Source organism: Myodes glareolus, chromosome 21 (genome assembly GCF_982192425.1).
Source record: "Myodes glareolus chromosome 21, mMyoGla1.1, whole genome shotgun sequence".
Lineage (NCBI taxonomy): Eukaryota > Metazoa > Chordata > Mammalia > Rodentia > Cricetidae > Myodes > Myodes glareolus.
In genome coordinates, this window is record NC_142046.1 from 12,224,176 (window position 1) to 12,242,824 (window position 18,649).

Genomic DNA, 18,649 nt, shown 5'->3' on the forward strand with positions numbered 1-18,649 from the left:
GGCTTTAGACAAAGACCCTACTCTGAGTTGGGAGGAAGAGAGCTGAGGGAGACAAGTGAGCTACCCACCTGGAGTGAACAGGGGTGGAGTGAGGTGTGAGGTGTAGGGAGCAGAGAGAGGGCACTTTAGAGTAGTTCTGGGGGAGGGTAGAAATAAACAAGAATAGCCACACCTGCTGGCACTGTTTGTAGTGAGATGGCTCATGGGCTGCCTTGTCACCTTGCACTCCAAGCCCTGCCCCTGCTCCCTTCAGACAGCCTCACACTGTGGGGCTAAAGCTTTGTTCTACCCTTGGACTCTGGAGCGCCTTCCTTGCTGGGTAGAGCCTTTGGACTCTGATCTGGTTTTGACCCACCTGATGCATTTTCCAGTGTTTTTCTTTGAGGCCAATTCCCCAGGTCAATCCTGCATCCTAGGTGAGGTAGGAAAAGAAAGCAGTGGCCATAGAGGATCAATGCCTATGATTTTAGGATGGGCATTGCTATCTGATAAGCTAATGGTAATATCAGATATTGATCCATGGGTAGTGCATATAACATTTCAAAGACCAGGTTGAAGCCAGATCTCAAAGCTTTGATTTGTTCTGAGATGGATGGGCTTGGAAAAGCAATTGACAACCCATGGGACATGAGCTTTCCACAGCAGCACTCTGCAAGGAGAGTGTATGGGGTGGTGTGGCCTGCTACTCAGGGGTCACAGAGCCCCTCTCCTTGAGCAGGTGTTTCCTGGTACAGGTAAGCCAGCAGGGCTGTAGTTAGTGGGCTGGTATGCTGAGGGAACATCAGGCATCCTTGGTAAGCATGTTCACAGTGGTGCTAGAGCTTTGCTATCCATGAGGGCCCTACAGACACCACTGTTAAAAGGGTTGGTCCTTAGGATGATCCTGTTTGAAGGTGGTAGTGGGACCATTAGAGGTCAGGGCATAGCAGGAGGTTTGCCCTAGATGAAGATTGTGGTACCTTACATTTTACCTTCTCTTTGGCTCTGCTTCCTTGCTCATGAGGAGAGTAGTTTGCCCTAATTTAATGGTCCCTTAGTGACATTCTGCCCTCACTTGATCTGGAATGAAACCTGCAGAACTATGAGCCAGTTATTTTCTCTTTGTAAATCTGTCACCTTATTTTTTGTCTTATGATGACAGAATGTTGATTGGCACAAACCCCTTCTTCCCAGATGAAGCTGTGGAGTTTCCTCTGGTTCTCATGTTGGGGTGTTATTCTGTCTCTGCTCCCTCCTGGCGCATACTTGTGACCACTCTGCTGGCTGCCATGCTTTTGTCCTGTTACTGTCTACTCAGTGCCCTTTCTGCTCTCCAGTCAGGAGTGCAGACTCACCACAGATGGCCTCGCTGTCCAGCTCAGCTCCTTTCTTCACCCTGAGTTGTTTCTGCCGTGGACTCTCGGCTAGAGAGGGCCAGCTGAAGTCACTGTGAGTTACAGTGATGGGTTACGTGGAGTTGAAGATGAGTGGATGTGACTGTTGTCTCCTAGGGACTGCAGTGTGCTGGTCACCCCCTCTCCACTCCTCTCACAGCCAGTCACACTTGCTCGAGATTCTGTCCACCCCAGTTCATGACCACTCTTTCCTTTAAACATTCATGGTGCTTGTTGAACCTCATCTCATGGCCCTGGCTACACTTTGCATTATGCCCTGCTTTGTATTTTTATCTTTCAGTGTACTCTGCCTAGACCCTAGTTCCTTGAAGGCAGGCCTGTGTCTTGCTCAAAGTCTCTTGCACAGGAGCACCTTAATAAATGTCACTGAACTGACATGGGTTCCCAACTTCTTCCCCTTGTGGCCATGACTTTGAAGGAAGGAAAGAGTGTGGTAAGAGGCAGAGTATATTCCTGAAGTAGTGCCAAGATTCTGTTTAATTAGGAACAGCCAACAAAGTGTTAAAGGCCATGCTGGGACAGCATTTTCCAGGTTCTTCTGACAGCTTCATCCCTTGTCAGTTCTGCTCCCGAGGACCAGAGGTAAAGCTATGTGGCCAGATGTGGAGAATTGACCCAGCACATAAGCACTTAAGCAGGTTCCCTAAAATGCACCCGCCTGTGTGGAGTTGCTTTGCCAAGGAGGCTGCTGGAAAGATCTCTTGGTTTACAGTGAGGGGCAGGAAGGAGAGTGGACTTCAGCTGAGGATTTTTTAGAAGCCACACAGCAAGCAAGTGACATAGTGTGTTTAGCCCTGGTCAGCCTGGCTCTGAACATGGTTCCTCCATGCTGTTTGCTGCTGAGTATCATTAGCATTTTGGGAGTTGCTGTAGCTGCCCATTTGCCTGCATGCTGGAAGGGACTGCCCAGCCTTGCCAACCTAGGGCATTTGGGCTCATGTACATCCCTAGTAAGGTCACAGGCTGTCAACTTACCAATGTGGGCCCACCTGAACACGCGCTAAGGATACTATTGTGAGCAAAGAGAAAACAGTGACCCAGCTATGAGCAGAGCTGGCATATGGTGGGGCCTTGGCGGAGAGGCCTGGCTCTTTCCCCTCAGTGCCACCCTCAACTATTCCTGCTGTGGTTCTTCACTTATTCCTTTTGGACCCCTCCTGTCTCCACTGTGTGTCCTTTTCCAGGCTGACACTGTATCCAGATTTCTCTATAGCACTCATCAAATTATGTCATGAACTGTGTGTCTGCTTCCTCACTGGATTGGGTCACAGCCTGGCCACATCCTTGGCCACCCCTCCAGGATATCCAGAAGAGGGTCACTCAGGCACCATCCAAAGCCCTATCCTAACAGCTTTAGTTATCCAGAACTCTGTTCTGAGAAAACTCAATGTCCCCACATCTGACTGAGGCTCATTGGGCAGCAGAGTGGAGCTTGGCTCAGATGTAGGAGCAATGGGATGCCTAGAGACGGAAGGGGCCATCAGGGGGCAGTGTGCTCCGTCCTTTATCTCACATCCTCCATTTAAACATGTTTATAAATACAATCTCAAAGAAGCAGCAAATGACAGAAATGGTGATACTAAATTTTCTTAATAAAAATGAACTTCCTGTTTTAACTGAAAAAACAGTCAAACCTAGTAAACCAGATAAACAAAGACCATGGCTGCAAGGCCCCACACAGGGTATGAAACAGGCTAATCACACTCCCTTTCAGCCATGGCCAACCCCGGCTCTCTACTTCTCTATGTGATAGCATTAACTCAGAGTTTCAGCCACTGCCACATAGGGGAAACCTAGCCCATGTGCGAAGCCCAGGCCTGAATTATTATATACAATACAGCTGTCATCCCCAGCAAACACAGCTGAGCCTTTAGCCCTCTTTCTGTAACAGAAAGAACTTTGCTCCATGTTTCCCTTGCCTGTGGTGAGGGTGCTAGAGATGAAACACCCTTTCCCCCTCCCTCATCCCTCATTTCAAATCCTTAAGTTTTTCAGGGTGTGTTACAACTTTTCTCTTGAGCCTGTTTTTATCTCCTTTATAGCAGGTCTCTGGTGCTTTAAGAAACTTGTAACAAATTAACAATTTCTAGCTCAGAGCTGCGCTAGGCAGTGCTGCAGACTGAGCTCCAGGCACTCTTCCCTTTCTCAGCCACATTCCGCCCCACCATTGGCTTCAGGTACCAAAGTCCTGGTGTCCCTCTCCCTTGATAAAGTGGCTTTCTTCTGGAAGGACAACTGGGCAAATGTTGGCTGTGTGTGGCAGGTGTGGCCTCTGCCTTGCACTCTGTAGTTACAGCACCCAGGAAAGCAAAACCCTCTTCTTTATTCCTACCAAGAAGAAACTCTCCTCTTCTTGGGATTTAGGGATCTAAGCACTGGTCTTAGTGTGTGCACAGCCACTCCACCACTCTGAAGAACCAAGCTGTGCCGTTGTGTAATGTGGTCAAATTTTCACCTATTGATCTTTTGTGCCACTCCTGTTGGAGGCATCCAGGCAGTTCACACAATAATTCACCATTTCCATCTCTTTCTATTACAGCCTTGGGTGTTGAGGTATTTCTTCCTCAGATTTTCCACTATTTTCAGTTCTTTCACTGACTTAATATTTTAACCCCTAAAGCTGTACTGTTCAGTTGCAGACAACTTTCAGCATCTTCTATAAAGTTCCTGTGTGTTCTGTCCATTCATCCTGCAAACAAGTCACTGCTCTAAGGGAGGCTTTCTTAGGAAGCATCTTGAGAAGCCTGGTGGCTCCCACAGTCTGTGTACGTTTTGGAAGTCTGCATAAACAGTGGAGCCATTGCCAAGGGTTAGGGCCAGGAGAGTTGGTTGAGGAGGCAATTCTAACATAGGACATGTCCTGCAGGGTCTGTGATTCTCAGCGGTTTGGTACCTCAAGTCTGCTCCCTTTCTTGGACCCCATGGTCTTCAGTGGCCATAGCTGTTGAAGCTCCCCTGGGAGGATCCTTCCCTGGCAGCACCTCCGTGCTAGCTCTTGCTAGTGTGCAGGATGCAAGGATGGCACAATCTTCAGCTGGACTATTGCCATGGAACAGCTGCTAGAATTCCCTGGCTGGGTGCATTTGTCTTCTGGAAGCCTGTGGGGAAGGGTGTACTGACTAGAGAGCCCAGGCTCCTCCAGCATCCATCTGGCTTCACTGAACTCACTGAGCTGTTATTCTTTCCTGATCCCAGGTATCACCTCCAAGCTGAGCTGGGCACTGGTGACTTTCTGAGCACTGGCTCCTCCCAGAGTTTTGGTATTCTTCGCCTTATAGCTGGAGAACCAAGGTCTGGGGTATGGTGGGGGTTTAGCATTAGTTTTACACTGACAGTGCCCCTTCTGTCTGTTGTAGACTGAGTAGTAGTTCATCCACTGTCCAGAGCACCCTGGGCTGGGGCCAAGGCTGGGACCATCCTGGTCAGGCCATGACCTGTACTTTCCACAGAGGTGATATTGGTGAAGGAACTTGATGCACAGAAGACCTGTCACCCTGCCTTCTTGGTGGCCAATTGTTTGATTCTCACCATGGCTGCATGAAAATGCAGCTCAATTTTAAAGAGAGAAAACTGGAGTTCAGAGATAGCAGAATTCTTAGCAACAGATCCAGAATTCAAACCTAGGATTGCTGAGTTCTTGAGCCTTGTCACTTAATGGTACAGAGATAGGATAACTTGTGGGACAGAGCTCATGGCTGACTCAGAAGGGAGGGGCAGCTCTCAACAGAGGCACACACAGAGGGGATAGCAATTCAGTGTGACCAGTCTATTTCTGTTCCCCAGGATGTGTCTCAGCCACTGTTGGGCTATTCAGAAGGCACCGTGGCACCGTTTCAATCAGTAAAGTTTGAAGCTCATGAGCCACTGAGGATGAGGATGTAGGTGGCTCTCCATTGGTGCAGCCAAGTTCATGAGTCACTGAGGGTGGGGACGAAGGTGTGCAGCCAAGCTCTTGGGTCTCACTCCAGGTAGTCCTACAGACCCAGCCCCACATTCTGTGTCCTGAGGTCTGGCACTCCTTCAGGGGTCCACCATACTTACTGCTAATGGCCTAAGTTCTGGATCTGTGCTGCCCAGCCCTCTTGTTCCTCCACTTCTGTCCTGTGAGAACAACCAAATATTGTCAGTTAAAATGAATTAATTTGTAATAAGAAATAAATCATTATACACCTATTATCTAAAATTCAAGCCAGCTAGATAAATTCTACCCTGACTCTGACACCCTAGTCCCTTGCTGTTGCCACCTAGAGGCAGACATGGTTTCATACCATTGCTCACCTTGGTGAATCTGACCTCCTTGACACTGTTGGGATATCACTGTTCATTTAATCAGCTGGCCACCAGGTGGCGCCAAATTATCACACAGAGCCCCAGTCTTCCGGCCTGGAGTCTCTTTAATCCTGTGAGCCACCCTTCAATTGTGCAACTACATCTCTCTGCTAGGTGTTGTGTTGCTCCAGTGCTTTCTATACCTATTTAAAAATAGACAGTTGGTTCACAGGCCTCTTTCTGATGCTCTTCTGTTCGCAGCCTTTTCTCAGCTGTGGCTTCCTGACAGGTCAGCGTTCTTATCACACTTTTCTCCCTGAGAACTTCCAAACTACTTTTAATTATTATTCCAGATAAAATTTTTGGATCAGTTGTTGAGTTCTAAAAGGAATCCTCTTTGGATTTAGAGTGAAGTTGCATTTGTCTTATTTGTAGATTAATTGGGAAGAATTGTTGGCTTTTGGTATTGTCTTCAGGGGAGTGAAATGTCTTTAAATCTTTTTTTAAAAAAAGATTTATTTATTTTATTTTCTGTGTATGAGTGTTTTGCCTGAATGAATGTGTATACGTGTACTGTGTGCATACACTGCTCACGGAGGCCAGAAGAGGGAATCAGATCCTTTGGAACTGAGTTACAGATGGTTGTTGGCCACCATGTGGATGCTGAGAGTGGAACCTGGGTCTTCTGCAAGAGCAGCGAGTGCCACTGAGCCATTCCAGCCCCTAGAACTCTTTTTTAAAAAGTATATTTATCATATTGTATGAGCATGTGTATATGTATGTGTATGTGAGTGTGTATATATGTGTGTATATGAATGTGTGCATAAGTATATGTGTGTGAATATGTGCTATATGAGTGTGTATGTGAGTATGTATATGAGTGTGTGTATGAGTGTGTCTATATGTGTGAAGATCAAAGACAGTTTACAGAGGTCTCCTTATACTGTGTGTCTCAGAGACCAAACTCAGGTTATCAGGCTTGGTGGCAGGAGCCTTTGCCCTGAGTCATCTTAGGCCCTTAAAAAACCTTTTACTAAGAGTTTATAATTTTCTTCAGATGATTTCTGTATATACCTTTAACAGTCTTGTCTAGGTTTTTTGTTTTGTGCTGTTGTGTTTCCAAGCTGGTTGTTGGTGGTGGAAAGGAAATGACCTTGAGACCAGATGCCCAACACTCAGCCCCCTCGATGGAGTCCTGTTTGCTTCATAAGAGATCCTGGCCCATTCATGTCTTCCTTCCCTGTATTTTGGCGCTGAAACCGATTTTCATACGTGTTTTAAGTCTCTGTTTCTTTCAACAAGGTTTGGAAAGGAGAAAGCAGATACAGGGGTGTGTTTCATGCATTGGAAAGCAAAATCAATTTATGGCATGTGCTGTGAAAATGTTACCTGTCCTCAGACACGTGTGGACCTTCACACACCTCTCACCCCTGCGGTGCCCTGTGGAGTGTAGGCTCGGTTGCCCCTGCCCCGGCCTCTGTTAGAGGTGACAGATATCCTGTGGAGCCTTCGCTCAGGTAGTTTTCTGCTGCCTTTGCCAGCTGGTCTGCCTACCGCAGACAGTTTCCCCTCCTCCAGGTCCTTGTTGTGAGGCCCTAGGACAGTGCTCATGATGTTTGTCAAGGAGACCTTAGAGTCGGGGTGTCCAGATCCACCATTCTACCTCTGACCTTGTGGTTTCTAGAAGAGGAACTTGGTCATAGAAGGAGGAGTGGCTGATGAGAACAAGAGCCTCATTGTGAGCCAGTCTAGCATCAGACACCCCAGTTCAGGGCTCTCTGATTAAAGAGGCTCCCACCTAGGCTTCGTGTGTAGGAAAATGCACCCCTTTACTGTATGCCTTGTAGGTTTAGGGGCTACACTGACAAGGGGTTACTTGTCATGGGTTACTTGTATGGAGGCAGGGATGCCATGGGCGGTGACTGTTTGGGGGCATTTGGGTGGCTTGGGTGTCAGGAGGAGACTTGGCTACATAGATACCTAGGTAGAGAGATGCATAGAGGCATCTCTGTACTTGATGGGCAGAGATTGTAATCCTTCTCCTTCAGGTGACATCATTGGCCTAGTCCCAAGGCAGATGTTCTTTGAATCACTGAGATCAAGTACAGGATTGAGTGAGAGCCTTATAGAGTTGGAGAAGGACCAGACGTTGGATTCTAGACACCTTGTCCTTAACGCAGAAGGGAGCCTTCTTCACGGGCTTCCCAGGGCTTATGGGTGTCTGGGGTACCTTGGCCTGACTTCACTCATCTCACTCTCGCTCCAGTTCCTAAAACTCTCTTAATGCCTCCGAGCATCCTAAGGCCTCCCCTGCCTCTTGGCCATCCATAGTGGCCCTGGTTTCTCTGGAAACCATGCTTGTGACCCCCCCCCCCGTGTGTGTCTGTGTGTGTGTGTGTGTGTGTGTGTGTGTGTGTGTGTGTCTGTCTGTCTGTCTGTCTGTCTCTTTGAGACAGGATTTCTCTGTGTATCCCTGGCTGTCCTGGAACTCACTCTTAGATCAGGCTGACTTTGAACTCAGAGATCTAGGCTAGCCTTGAACTCAGGTCTGCCTGCCTCTGTCTCCAGAGTGCTCCAGGTGGAGGAGTATAAGTAGAGCAGCCTCAGGCCCCTCCCATTGGTCTTCCACACAGCTTTTTTGCCTGAGCCAGCACAGAGCCTGTTTGCAGTGCAGTGACTGAGACAGCACATCCCAGTTCACCCCTGCATGTGGCTCTTCCACCTTCTTTGGGATTCATTTTTGCACTTATTTGCAACATTTGGAAGAAATCACACTCTTGTAGTCGGGCATACCTGGGTGTGTGCTTTTTCTTTGAAACATCCTCCACTGGTGTAGGAAAAGCTGATTATTCTGCCTTCTCCATGGTGTCCGCGTGTCGTCCTGTTCATCTCAGGCCATCCTGTGGTTTCCTGAGTCTCAAATGTTGAGGAGCGTTCTGAACGCCTGGAAGGAGCCCAGGCTGCATCTGGGCTTGTCCTTTCCCTCTCCAGGATCCCACACACACGAGGCCAGACTCTTGCCATGAGCAGAGAAAGACATGGGGCTGTTCTGTGGTTCTGATAACAGCTGCTGTGCGCTCTTAAGGAATTACATCATGAGAACTGCTTTTGCTCTTGCACTGTTTTGGTTTCCAGGGAGGGTTAGCAGCAAGAGTATGTTTATGTGTGCACTAGCAGAGAGGGCTGAGAGAGAGTTGAGAAGAAGAGGGAGGGTCGGAAGAATGAGATTTGAGTAAGGCTAAAAAGCTGGTGCCACCTTCCCAGTGGGATACAGAGTACAGCCCTGAAAAGACGTATCTACATATAATAGTTTAATCCATCTCCCTGAATCACTGTTTTCATATCCGTAAAATGGTGTCTTAGTGTTTCTATTGCTGTGAAGAGACACCATGACCACAGCAACTCTTCTAAAGGAAAACATTTAATTGGGGCTGGCTTACAGTTCAGAGGCTTAGTCCACTGTCACCATGGCAGGAAGCGTGGTGCACAGAGGCAGACATGGTGCTGGAGAGGTCGCTGAGAGCTCAACATCTAGACTGCAGGCAGTGGGGACAGAGAGTGGCACCGGGCCTGGCTTGAGCAGGTGCCTCAAAGTCCACCCCTGGTGTCACAGTTCCTCCAACTGTGTCACTCCCTAGGAACCTATGGGGACCATTTTCATTCAAATCACTACTAATGGGTTTTACAGAATGCACAAATCCTGTCTCCAGAGTCAGGGACAAAGCCTGTGCTAACTGATTGTGAGAGGCTCTGAGGTCCAGGCTGTACCTGACTGAGCTCCTTGAAGTCTAGGGCTGCCATTCAGAGCTCTGAGGGAGTATACACAGGGCACACACACACACATACACACACACTAAATAGAAATAAAATAGAAGTTGAATGTGCTACCAAAATCCTTGAATAACATGATGTGTCCAAAATCCTTTAATTACAAGGACTCTCAATGTCTTCAGGGAAACCTGTATACACACACATACACATACATGTACTGCTTCCTGCACTCCTCCCTGTAGCCTACAAGATCCTTCTGTTGTACCCAGCCCATCTGTCCACTGTTTCCTTTTGATACAGGAGCTGTACTCAGCAGCCTCAGGACCCACCCTGAATGAGCAGGGCTTGCTCATAGCTTGATGGGATACTTTGTCCCGCTTGGTCCTGCCATTTTTCACATAGGCACACCTCTTGTCCATCAGCGAGGCTGTCTCTGTCATGGAGACATACAGGAGACAGATTAGAAACAAGTGCTTGGGCTTTCTTTCCAGCTTTACCTTCCACAGAAAACACGATGGACTACATAGCAAGTGGCAGGATGTCCTCATGAGGCAGACTGAGGTCAGTCAAAGGGAAGGACAGGTCCAGCCTGCTAGATGGGAGAGCTCTGCAGTTTGATCACTAAGCTTGTTCTCCTGGGGTCCACTCCTGGCAGCCTCCTTCCAGCAGTGGGAGCCTGTGGTCTTACAGGTCACCTAGCCATTTTTAATGAATGTTTAAAGGTGATTGTTTGTTTGCTTAGGAAAAGGGAATAGGGACCTGCAAATAGAAACTCGTAGATGGGGTAAAGTTAATGCTACAGTAATAGCACTGGCCATGAGCTGACCTGGCCAGGACAAGTTTTGCATGACTTTCTTTCTTTTTTTCTTCCTTCCTTCCTCCCTTCCCTTTTCCTCTTTCTCCTCCTCCTCTTAGTCCTTCTTCCTCTTCCTCCTCCTCCTCCTCTTCCTCCTCCTTTTTTTCCCCCAGGCAGGTCTTCTCTGTGTAACAGTCCTAGCTCAACTGGAACTAGCTCTTGTAGGACCAGGCTGGCCTCAAACTCATAGAGATTTGTCTGTCTCTGCCTCCCAAGTACTGGGATTAAAGGTGTGAACCACCACCACCTGGCCTTGCATGATTTTCTTATGATCTGGTGGGAGATCAGGGATGTATATGTCCAGGCCTATTCTGGATTTGAATTCAGAGGGCCTCAGTTTCCCAGGATCCTGAGTAGTTCCTACCTTCCAATGTAAGTGGTCTGCATCTCCTGGGGCTCTTGTGGTAAGGGCATGAACAAAATATGTAATGTTTAGCCAGTGCCTCCCCAGGTTGGATGCTGCCCCCTTAGTGTGTCCTACCAAATGGGGCTGGAGAAGAGGATGGGGCTGGCATCATGTCCCTCTAACATTTATATGTATGTGCGCGTGTGTGTATGCACATGCATGTGCGCACACATTCATGCCGTGTCATGCATGTGGCGGTCAGAGGACAACTTGAAGGGAATCACTTCTTTCCTTTTACAATGTGGGTCCCAGGGATTGAACTCTGGTCCTTAGACTTGTTAGCACATGCCTTTACCCACTGAGCCATCTCCCCGGCCATGGCAGCATCCTTTGGAAGAAGCAGGGAGTCACCAGGACAACTTTAGAGAGCCTCTGGTTTGGGCTATACTCAGAAAGTTGCCCTGGGAAGACCCACAGAGTGCCAGGCACATGCAGATAGGAGCAAAGCCTGCCTCAGCCTTGATCTTGGAGTGGACTGGCTGGGCTGATTTGGGGGCAGCCTAAGAGGCCTGACCCCAAATTACTATGGCCGAGCTCTTGAGCTGGGTTTATCTTTCTTTCATCTCTTTTAGGACCCTATTCTGGAGCTCCTGTGCCCTTCACAGGGGTTCTGTTGAAGGGCCCTGTCCACCCTCTAGGGGTTTTCCTTGGTTCTGGGTCCCGTCTACGCTTCCTTTCTCAGCTTGTCCTGCTCTTTGTTTATTACTTCAAAGGGAACGGCAGGCCGGCCAGGTGAGGTCCACCATGACGCTGAGGGCACTTCCTCTCGTGTTGTGTTGCAGCTTAGCAGCCGCAGGTCCTCATTTCTGGAATGTACTTGTCATCGCCCAGATTTAGAACACTCTCCTCTCCTCAAAAGTACTCTGTGTCTGTGTGCAGGCTTCTCCTGCCATGGGCACTTTATTCCTATAAATTTGCCATTTCTGGGAATTTCCTAAAATGGAATCACACTGTACATTCTTTTGCATCTGACTTCTTCCACTGGCTTGACATTTTTGAGGTTTGATCATGCTGCGCTTGTGCTAGCATCTCGTTTCTTTTCTTAGCTGAGTAGTAGCATGCTGTGTGGCTAGGTTACACTGCCTTGGTGTTCATTGGATGACGGACTCTGACCTGGCTCCAGCTCTTGCTGTTAGGAGTGATGCTGTGACAGGCATCCTCTGTGTGTCTGTGGGATGTGCTCATCCTTTGCAGCAGATGCTGGGATCAGATCACTGGGTTGTCCTAACTAGTCAAGAAGCTGCCAAGTTATGTTCTGAGGCGGCTGTGTCACCAACAGTGCACAAAGGTTTCACCCCCAGCTCCCAGTCACTTGATATAGACTGGTTTCCCCCCCCCCCCCTGATTCTGGCTGTCTTATTGAGTATGAAGTAGTAGTGTCTTTGTGGTTTTGGTTTGTTTCCTTAGGGGCTTTCCCCTTATTAGCGCTCTCTCTCTCTCTCTCTCTCTCTCTCTCTCTCTCTCTCTCTCTCTGTCTCTGTGTGTGTGTGTGTGTGTACGTGTGTATGTACCCATGGAGGCCCATGGTATTGAATCTGGTTTGTGTTTCCCCAGGGGCTTTCCGCTTATTAGCTGTGGTGTGTGTGTGTGTGTGTGTGCGCGCGCGCGCGCGCTCGTACACCCACAGAGACCCATGATATCGGATCCTTGGAACTAGAATTCCAGCAATTGTGAACCACCTGATGGGTGCTAGTCCTCTGACAGCTCTGAACCTTCGCGCATCTTTCCAGCCCTTCAGGATGGCTTTTTCTCATCTGCCACAGATTCACCATGTCCTGAGTCAAGTCCCCCCAGACCTCTTCCACCATCGCCATCTTTCAGTGCCTTGCTGTAAACAGCTTGGTCTAGTCTGGCTGCTCTCACTGGCCCCTCAGGAGTTTCTCTGGGTTCTGTTGTTGCTGTCTCCCTGCCCGTCTCCTGTTTGCCACCTCTGCTCAAAGCCCCCTGTTCCCTGGTAACTGCAGTCAGCTTCCATCTCTCCACTCTCTGCTGAGAAGCTGCTGGTGGCTTTTTGTGTTCTGGGAGGTGACAGATGCTCTCTGTAGCCTGTATTCTTGAGCAGTCCAGGCAGAATAACCAGACCTGACATTCAAGGATGTCTTGGGTGACACTGCTACTGGATAGAGTAAGCAAAAGCACCAAAGCAAGACCTCTATGTGCCTCAGTTTCCCTCCATAGAAAATGGGCAAGACTTAAAGGCCTCTCGTGGGATAGTGGAAGGGGAAGCTAAGGTAGAGGAGTCTAGCACATGGCTCTTAGTGAATACTTTATGGTGTCAGTTGTGATGGCACGGCATGGTGTCTAATTTCTTCATCAGCCTTCATCTTCTTTGTAATACATCTTCTAGGGCCTGTGAGGGCCAGGTACATCCTGGGATGGATGTGCAGGTGGGACCTAGTGATCTACTGCAAGGAGTGGGATGACTGGGCAGGAATGTGGGTTCATTGCTGCCACAAGAGTCAAGGAGCAGAATTCATACAGCTGTTGGACATTGGCAATTAATCTAGCATAATCTAGGTGTATGAGCTCGGTAATGGCACAGGCTCACCGTGTTCCATGGAGGGAAACAGATACCCAGGTTCTGTGGGCCAGCCTGAGCTTGAAGGTTACCAGCTCACACCTTTCTTTTCAGGTCTCCTGGGTGATCTTTTGGAGGCTGGTGTGGTTCTGTGGGTTAAGAGTAGGTTTTTATGGGTTCCTTTGCCTTGCAGGCAGGTTATGTCACCAGCAGAGGTGGCACCGAAGCTCCCTGAGGCCTGGAGACTATGTACAAGAGGAATGGTCTGATGGCTAGCGTGTTGGTCACCTCCGCCACTCCACAGGTATGTAGGCTGTGGGAGGGCACCAGGAGAGAGGGCCATGAATAATGAATACGGGCCTTCTTAGGGCCTGCCACTCCAGGCAGGAGGTTTGGGAGCCTATCAGCCACGTGGATGGTGATGTTTTCTGAAGTTGTTCTCTTCAAAGAAAACCAAATACCTCTCCAGTCCAGCCATGGCAAGTGTCACATTCCATTTTGGTGGCAAGAAGGGATCAGACTTTTCCCAGGAAAAACTGTTGTTGATTATAAATAAGCCATGTGTTCCAAAATGAGGTCAGACAGAAGCCAGTCCAACTGGCCACTGAACTTATTTACCTTGCTTCTTAGGAACCGGCTGTAAGGACTGGTGGTCTGCGTGGCCTGGGCAGGGACTCTGCATGAGGTCTGGGATTTACTTTCCAAGCTCAATACTGGTACAGACATACAGAAGGAGGAATGTCATCTGAGGCTAGTACCTCTGTGTCTGGGTGTAGTGCTGGCTCCTCAGAGATGCTGGTAAAATAGGGTTGGGTCTGAGCACCCCACAAGGAGTTTTGAAATTTGACCTCAGATTAACTAACCAAAGGTCATAGGAGTTAGTTTCTTATCAGTCTTTTAAAAAATTTTTGATTTTATTTTTAGTCTTGAAACCACATTTATAGATGCCTTTAAACATTTTTAAAAATTTTATTTTTAAATTATATGTTTATGTTCATATGAGTGCAGTGCTCATGGAGGCCAGAAGAGGGCATCAGATCCCCCTGGAGCTGGAGTTACAGGCTATGGTGAGTCTCCTGGTGTGGGTGCTTGGAACTGAACTCAGGCTCTGCTCTCTGGAAGAGCAGTCTGTACACTTAACCACTGAGCCATCTCTCCAGTCTCATGGATGCCTTTTAAAATTTCCTAGGAGACCACAGTAGTTTCATAAAATGCTGAGTCATCCTTGTTGCTACTGTCACCAATGCCAGCAAATAGTTTGGGACAACTTTTGATTCAACAAGTACCCTTACCTGAGGGCTTGGGGATGTTGCAGCAATGCTCTAAGGCCTTACATCCAAGCAACAGACAGACTCTGGTAACCAGAGGAACCAGACTTCCGTTTGTATCTGTAACTTAAACGCCTTCTCAAGTAAAATAGTCTTCTTCTCTGGCCTGTGTGTGTACGTATACACGTATACACAGATGTGTATACTCACAGCTACCTTGTGCATGTTCGACCCTCTGTACAGGGGACCCACCAACCATGCATCAAAAATGTTTAACAAAAATTACTCCTGCACCAAGTATGTGCAAACTGTTGGTTATTTTTTTCTGAACAGCATCAGTTACTCTTTGCACAGCATTTATTTTGTAACAGGCATTAGCCCTCCAGAGAGGACTCAGAATATGTGGGACAACACATATGATTCTATGCTAGGCGATTTTATGCAGTGCAGATTTTGATATTGTTCAGGGCCTCCATGTATGTAACTGTAAGTACCAAATTGTGTTTGGAATGAGTGCATACATTAAACTTGAAGTACTTAGCAACCGTAGGTTACTGAATGTCACACATTCCATACGTACCCAGCTCTCCCTATTTTTGGTATGCACCCCTTTGTCAAGTTGTAGTTGAGGAACCCAAAGCACAAAGAGGAGAAGAAACTGGCTCCCACTTCTGGGCAGGTGACTGACTCAAACCCATTCTCCCAGGCTTTTGATTTGGTGTCTTTAACATACTGCCCTGTCAACCTGGCGAGGCTGTGTCTTGAAGTACGTGGAGAGTGCAGATTTAGTTCTTTGCCAATTCTAGGCGCACTGGGGCCAGTCCTATTTCTTTTCAGCTTTATTCAGATCAGATTATCCTTGGGGGACAATGTCTTCCACTTAAAGAACTTTTAAAATGACGCTTGTCACACATCCCAGCCCCCGAGCCAGCGTGTCCTGGGGAGGGAGAAAGTTGTGGTGGTGGGTTCTGAAAGCGGGGTGGTTTGGGTTTGTTTGGTAACTGGTGTTGCTACTCTGGAATATGGTATTTAATAATACGATTTTGTACCTAATGAGACACAGCAAAATGATGTCAGTGCCTGAGACCAGGTGACAGCTGATGTGAGGCTGGCATTCTATGTGGGCCTATGTACCTGCAGAGCCGGCATGGTCTCTTACCTTCTGAGACCACGTGGAGTTTCAGTGTGGGAGCCTCACCTATGGACACCTCAGCCCCAGGCATTGATGTGGGCCGCTTGTATTTCTGTTCCACTCTCTGACCTCACACTGTCATAATTCTTAGCTTTCTTCCGTGACCTATAAAAACACCCTAGATTCTAGTAAGACTGCAGCATTTCCCCAGATAGAAAGTGAAATAAAGAGAAATTAGCAAAAGCAGATTCCTTCACCCCCTACTCTAAGATAGAGGAATGGACAGAAACCACAGATTCCTCCATGAGTAGAGTAGAGATGGATAAAACCACTTATGGACAGGCACAGGTTTGGGTGATGAAATGCAGTCATATTAAGGAAAAGGTGTGTCCAACATTTTGGTACCTTCAGAGGGGTGGGCTTTATGAACTCCATCCAATTTGGGTTTCTGCTTGTTTCCCTGTGGGAGGCCCCTGTTCATCCATGCAGGACTCAGTGACCCTTACAAGAGGACTACTCCCCAACAGTCTCTGAAGCTCACCAGCCAGCTCTGTGTGTGTGTTATACCTCCAGAGCCAGCGTCATCACTTGTGCTACAGTGGCCTGCACTGACCAGCCAGCCAGAGAAAAGGGGACCTGAGAGAGAGCTCCGAAGTTAAGAGTGCTGGCTGCTCTTGCAGAGTTTGATTCCCAGTACCACAGCCTATAACTCCAGCTCCAGGAGATCCAGTGCCCTTTTGTGGCTTCTTTGGGTACCTGGACACACATGGCACACATGCATATGCATAAATGAAATAAATCTTTAAAAATGAAAAAAGAAAGTCAACAAAAGGGATGATCTTCTCAGGTCCCTGAGTCTGGAGTCCTGTTGTGAGGGAGAATTAGGCTAGGGTTCTTCTCTCTCTTTTGGGTGCTGGGAACAGAACTGGGCCTTGAGCATGCTTGGTGCGTGTTCTGTACTGAGCTACACTGCAGCTCTGGTGTCGTACTCTCCCCTGTCATTACAGTGCTGGCCAGAAGCTGTTATGGGTAGTGGTCCAAGGTCATTTTGGGGGTTCAGATAGCAAGCTTCACATTCTGGCTTTCATCTTTATGGGTAAGGAACTGTGGAGAAGCACTGTTGACTCTGCTTGTTGACCTGTAAAATGGGAACACTGGCATGTACATGTAGAGAACCCGTGAGGACTGAGATGGTGTGTGAAGTGCTGTCGAGCGTAGCATGGAGCAAAGTGATAGCAGTAGGCACTTTTCGTCCTGTGAGCCTGTCACTCTGTCTCCATTCTGGGGAGGTTTTGGGTGGCAGCAACCTCAGGCCAGACCAGTCAGGTGGTATTTCTCTTTGCCTTCTCCACAGGGCAGCAGCAGCTCAGACTCTCTGGAGGGCCAGAGCTGCGACTATGCCAGCAAGAGCTATGATGCTGTCGTCTTTGACGTTCTGAAAGTGACTCCCGAGGAGTTTGCTGTAAGTGACATGGAACTGATGTGGATGGTGGTTCCGTTACAGGGGCTGGAGGGAGTCACTACTCTGGGTTTCTGCCCAGGCTGGGAATTCCACATATGTTCACAGTAGGAGAGCAAGTGATGGAAAAGAACGCTTTGGGTTTACAATTGGCTGCTTTGGGCGGGACCCACAGTGCATCTGCACAGTAAGAGAAGAAGCAGAGCTCAGCGCAGTTTACAAAGCACACACAGTACACAAACAGGCACATTTGGCAAAGGGTTGGGCCTGCTGCTGACACATATCACAAAGCCAGCCATGTTGCTCGCTACACTTTCGGCTGCAGACACCATGCATTTGTGATTCTGTTTTTCTCCTTTTTGTTTGCTTCCACCTTCTGCATGTTTATGTACTGTCTCCTAGAGCAATAGGCAATATCATTTTTCTTCAGCCTGTCTTTGGTTTCTGGATGATTCTTCGGTGGGGCAGAGCTGACCTGTCATTTGCCATGATGTTTTCCTCTCTTGGGGTTTTTTGTTAGGGAGGGGAATGTTGGCTCTGGGGTGACTACAAGCTTAACTCTGAGCACTGTTCCAGGGCTGTGTTTCTCTGTAGAGCTATGACTAGTCCCTGACATTCTCTCTTCGTTCTCTCCTCCCTCTTCCCTCCCCTTCCCATTCTTCCTTCTTCTTCCTGGTCCCCATGGTACAGAGGCTCTATGCCAACTACAGGTGGATCTTTGCTATTTATATGGCTCTGACTGCCAGCCAGAAGCTTCTCCTTGTAGAGTCTATATTCCCATTTTTAGAATCCGAGGTTTTTCAAATATTGGTCATGGCCTGGTTGTAGCTCTCCGTGGCTCACTGTGGCCTTCTGTGGTTCTGGTCATGGCCTCCCTTTTCTCTGGTCATGACTCTTGTGGCACTAGTTGTGGCTCCTGTGGCTATGGTCATACGTAGCTCTCATGATTCTGGTCATGGGTTCCTGCGGCTCTGGGTTATAGCTTCCGTGGCTCTTGTCTTGACTGTGGTCATGGCCTCCCATGGCTGTGTTTATTAGTCCTGTGTCCTGGTCACGGCTTCAGTGGCTGTATTTGGGGACTTTTGTGGCTGTGGTATGTGGCCTCGTATGCCTCCCATAGTTTCATTGTGGCTTTAGGAGCACTCTTGATTGTAGTTTTTGTGCCTCTGGCCATGAATCTCATGTTTCTGGTTGTGGTTCTGGTCATGTCTCCCATGGCTCTGGGCTGTGACTACCATTCTGATTGTGGCCTCCCTCGGCTCTGTGAGCTCTTAACTCAGGAGTACCTTTGGAGCTGACTGCTTAGTGTCCTGTGAGTGCTTGCGACTGCTCATTGGCAGAGGGATCTAATGGCCAGACTTTCAGGTACCTTATATAACACAATACAACATTAACCAACAACTTCTGTTTGCTTATTATGTCTTGGGAAAGCCCCACAGGAAAGCTCAAATCTCCTGTTTTCAAAGGCCTTTCTGCTCTTGTGTGGTGCAGTTGAGCCATGTGTGGCAGCATGTGGCTAACAAGCTCGGGGTATATATAGCAGCAAAGGTAGCAATTGTTTGCACTGCTCAGGATG

At 48.2% G+C, this 18,649-nt stretch overlaps 1 protein-coding gene across 8 annotated transcripts in view; it reads left to right on the forward strand.

The window, feature by feature from the left end:
• Positions 1–18,649, forward strand: part of Ralgps1 (Ral GEF with PH domain and SH3 binding motif 1) — a 230,102-nt gene that overhangs the window by 21,061 nt on the left and 190,392 nt on the right. For 6 of the 8 annotated variants that reach the window (XM_085681335.2, XM_085681340.2, XM_085681341.2 and 3 more), the window contains 2 exons: positions 13,408–13,518; positions 16,969–17,076. In XM_085681335.2, the coding sequence (XP_085537461.1) occupies positions 13,462–13,518; positions 16,969–17,076 (165 nt within the window). In that variant the 5' untranslated portion in view covers positions 13,408–13,461. The remainder of the gene's footprint in view (positions 1–13,407; positions 13,519–16,968; positions 17,077–18,649) is intronic. The other 2 variants (XM_085681338.2, XM_087899714.1) reach the window with 1 other exon arrangement.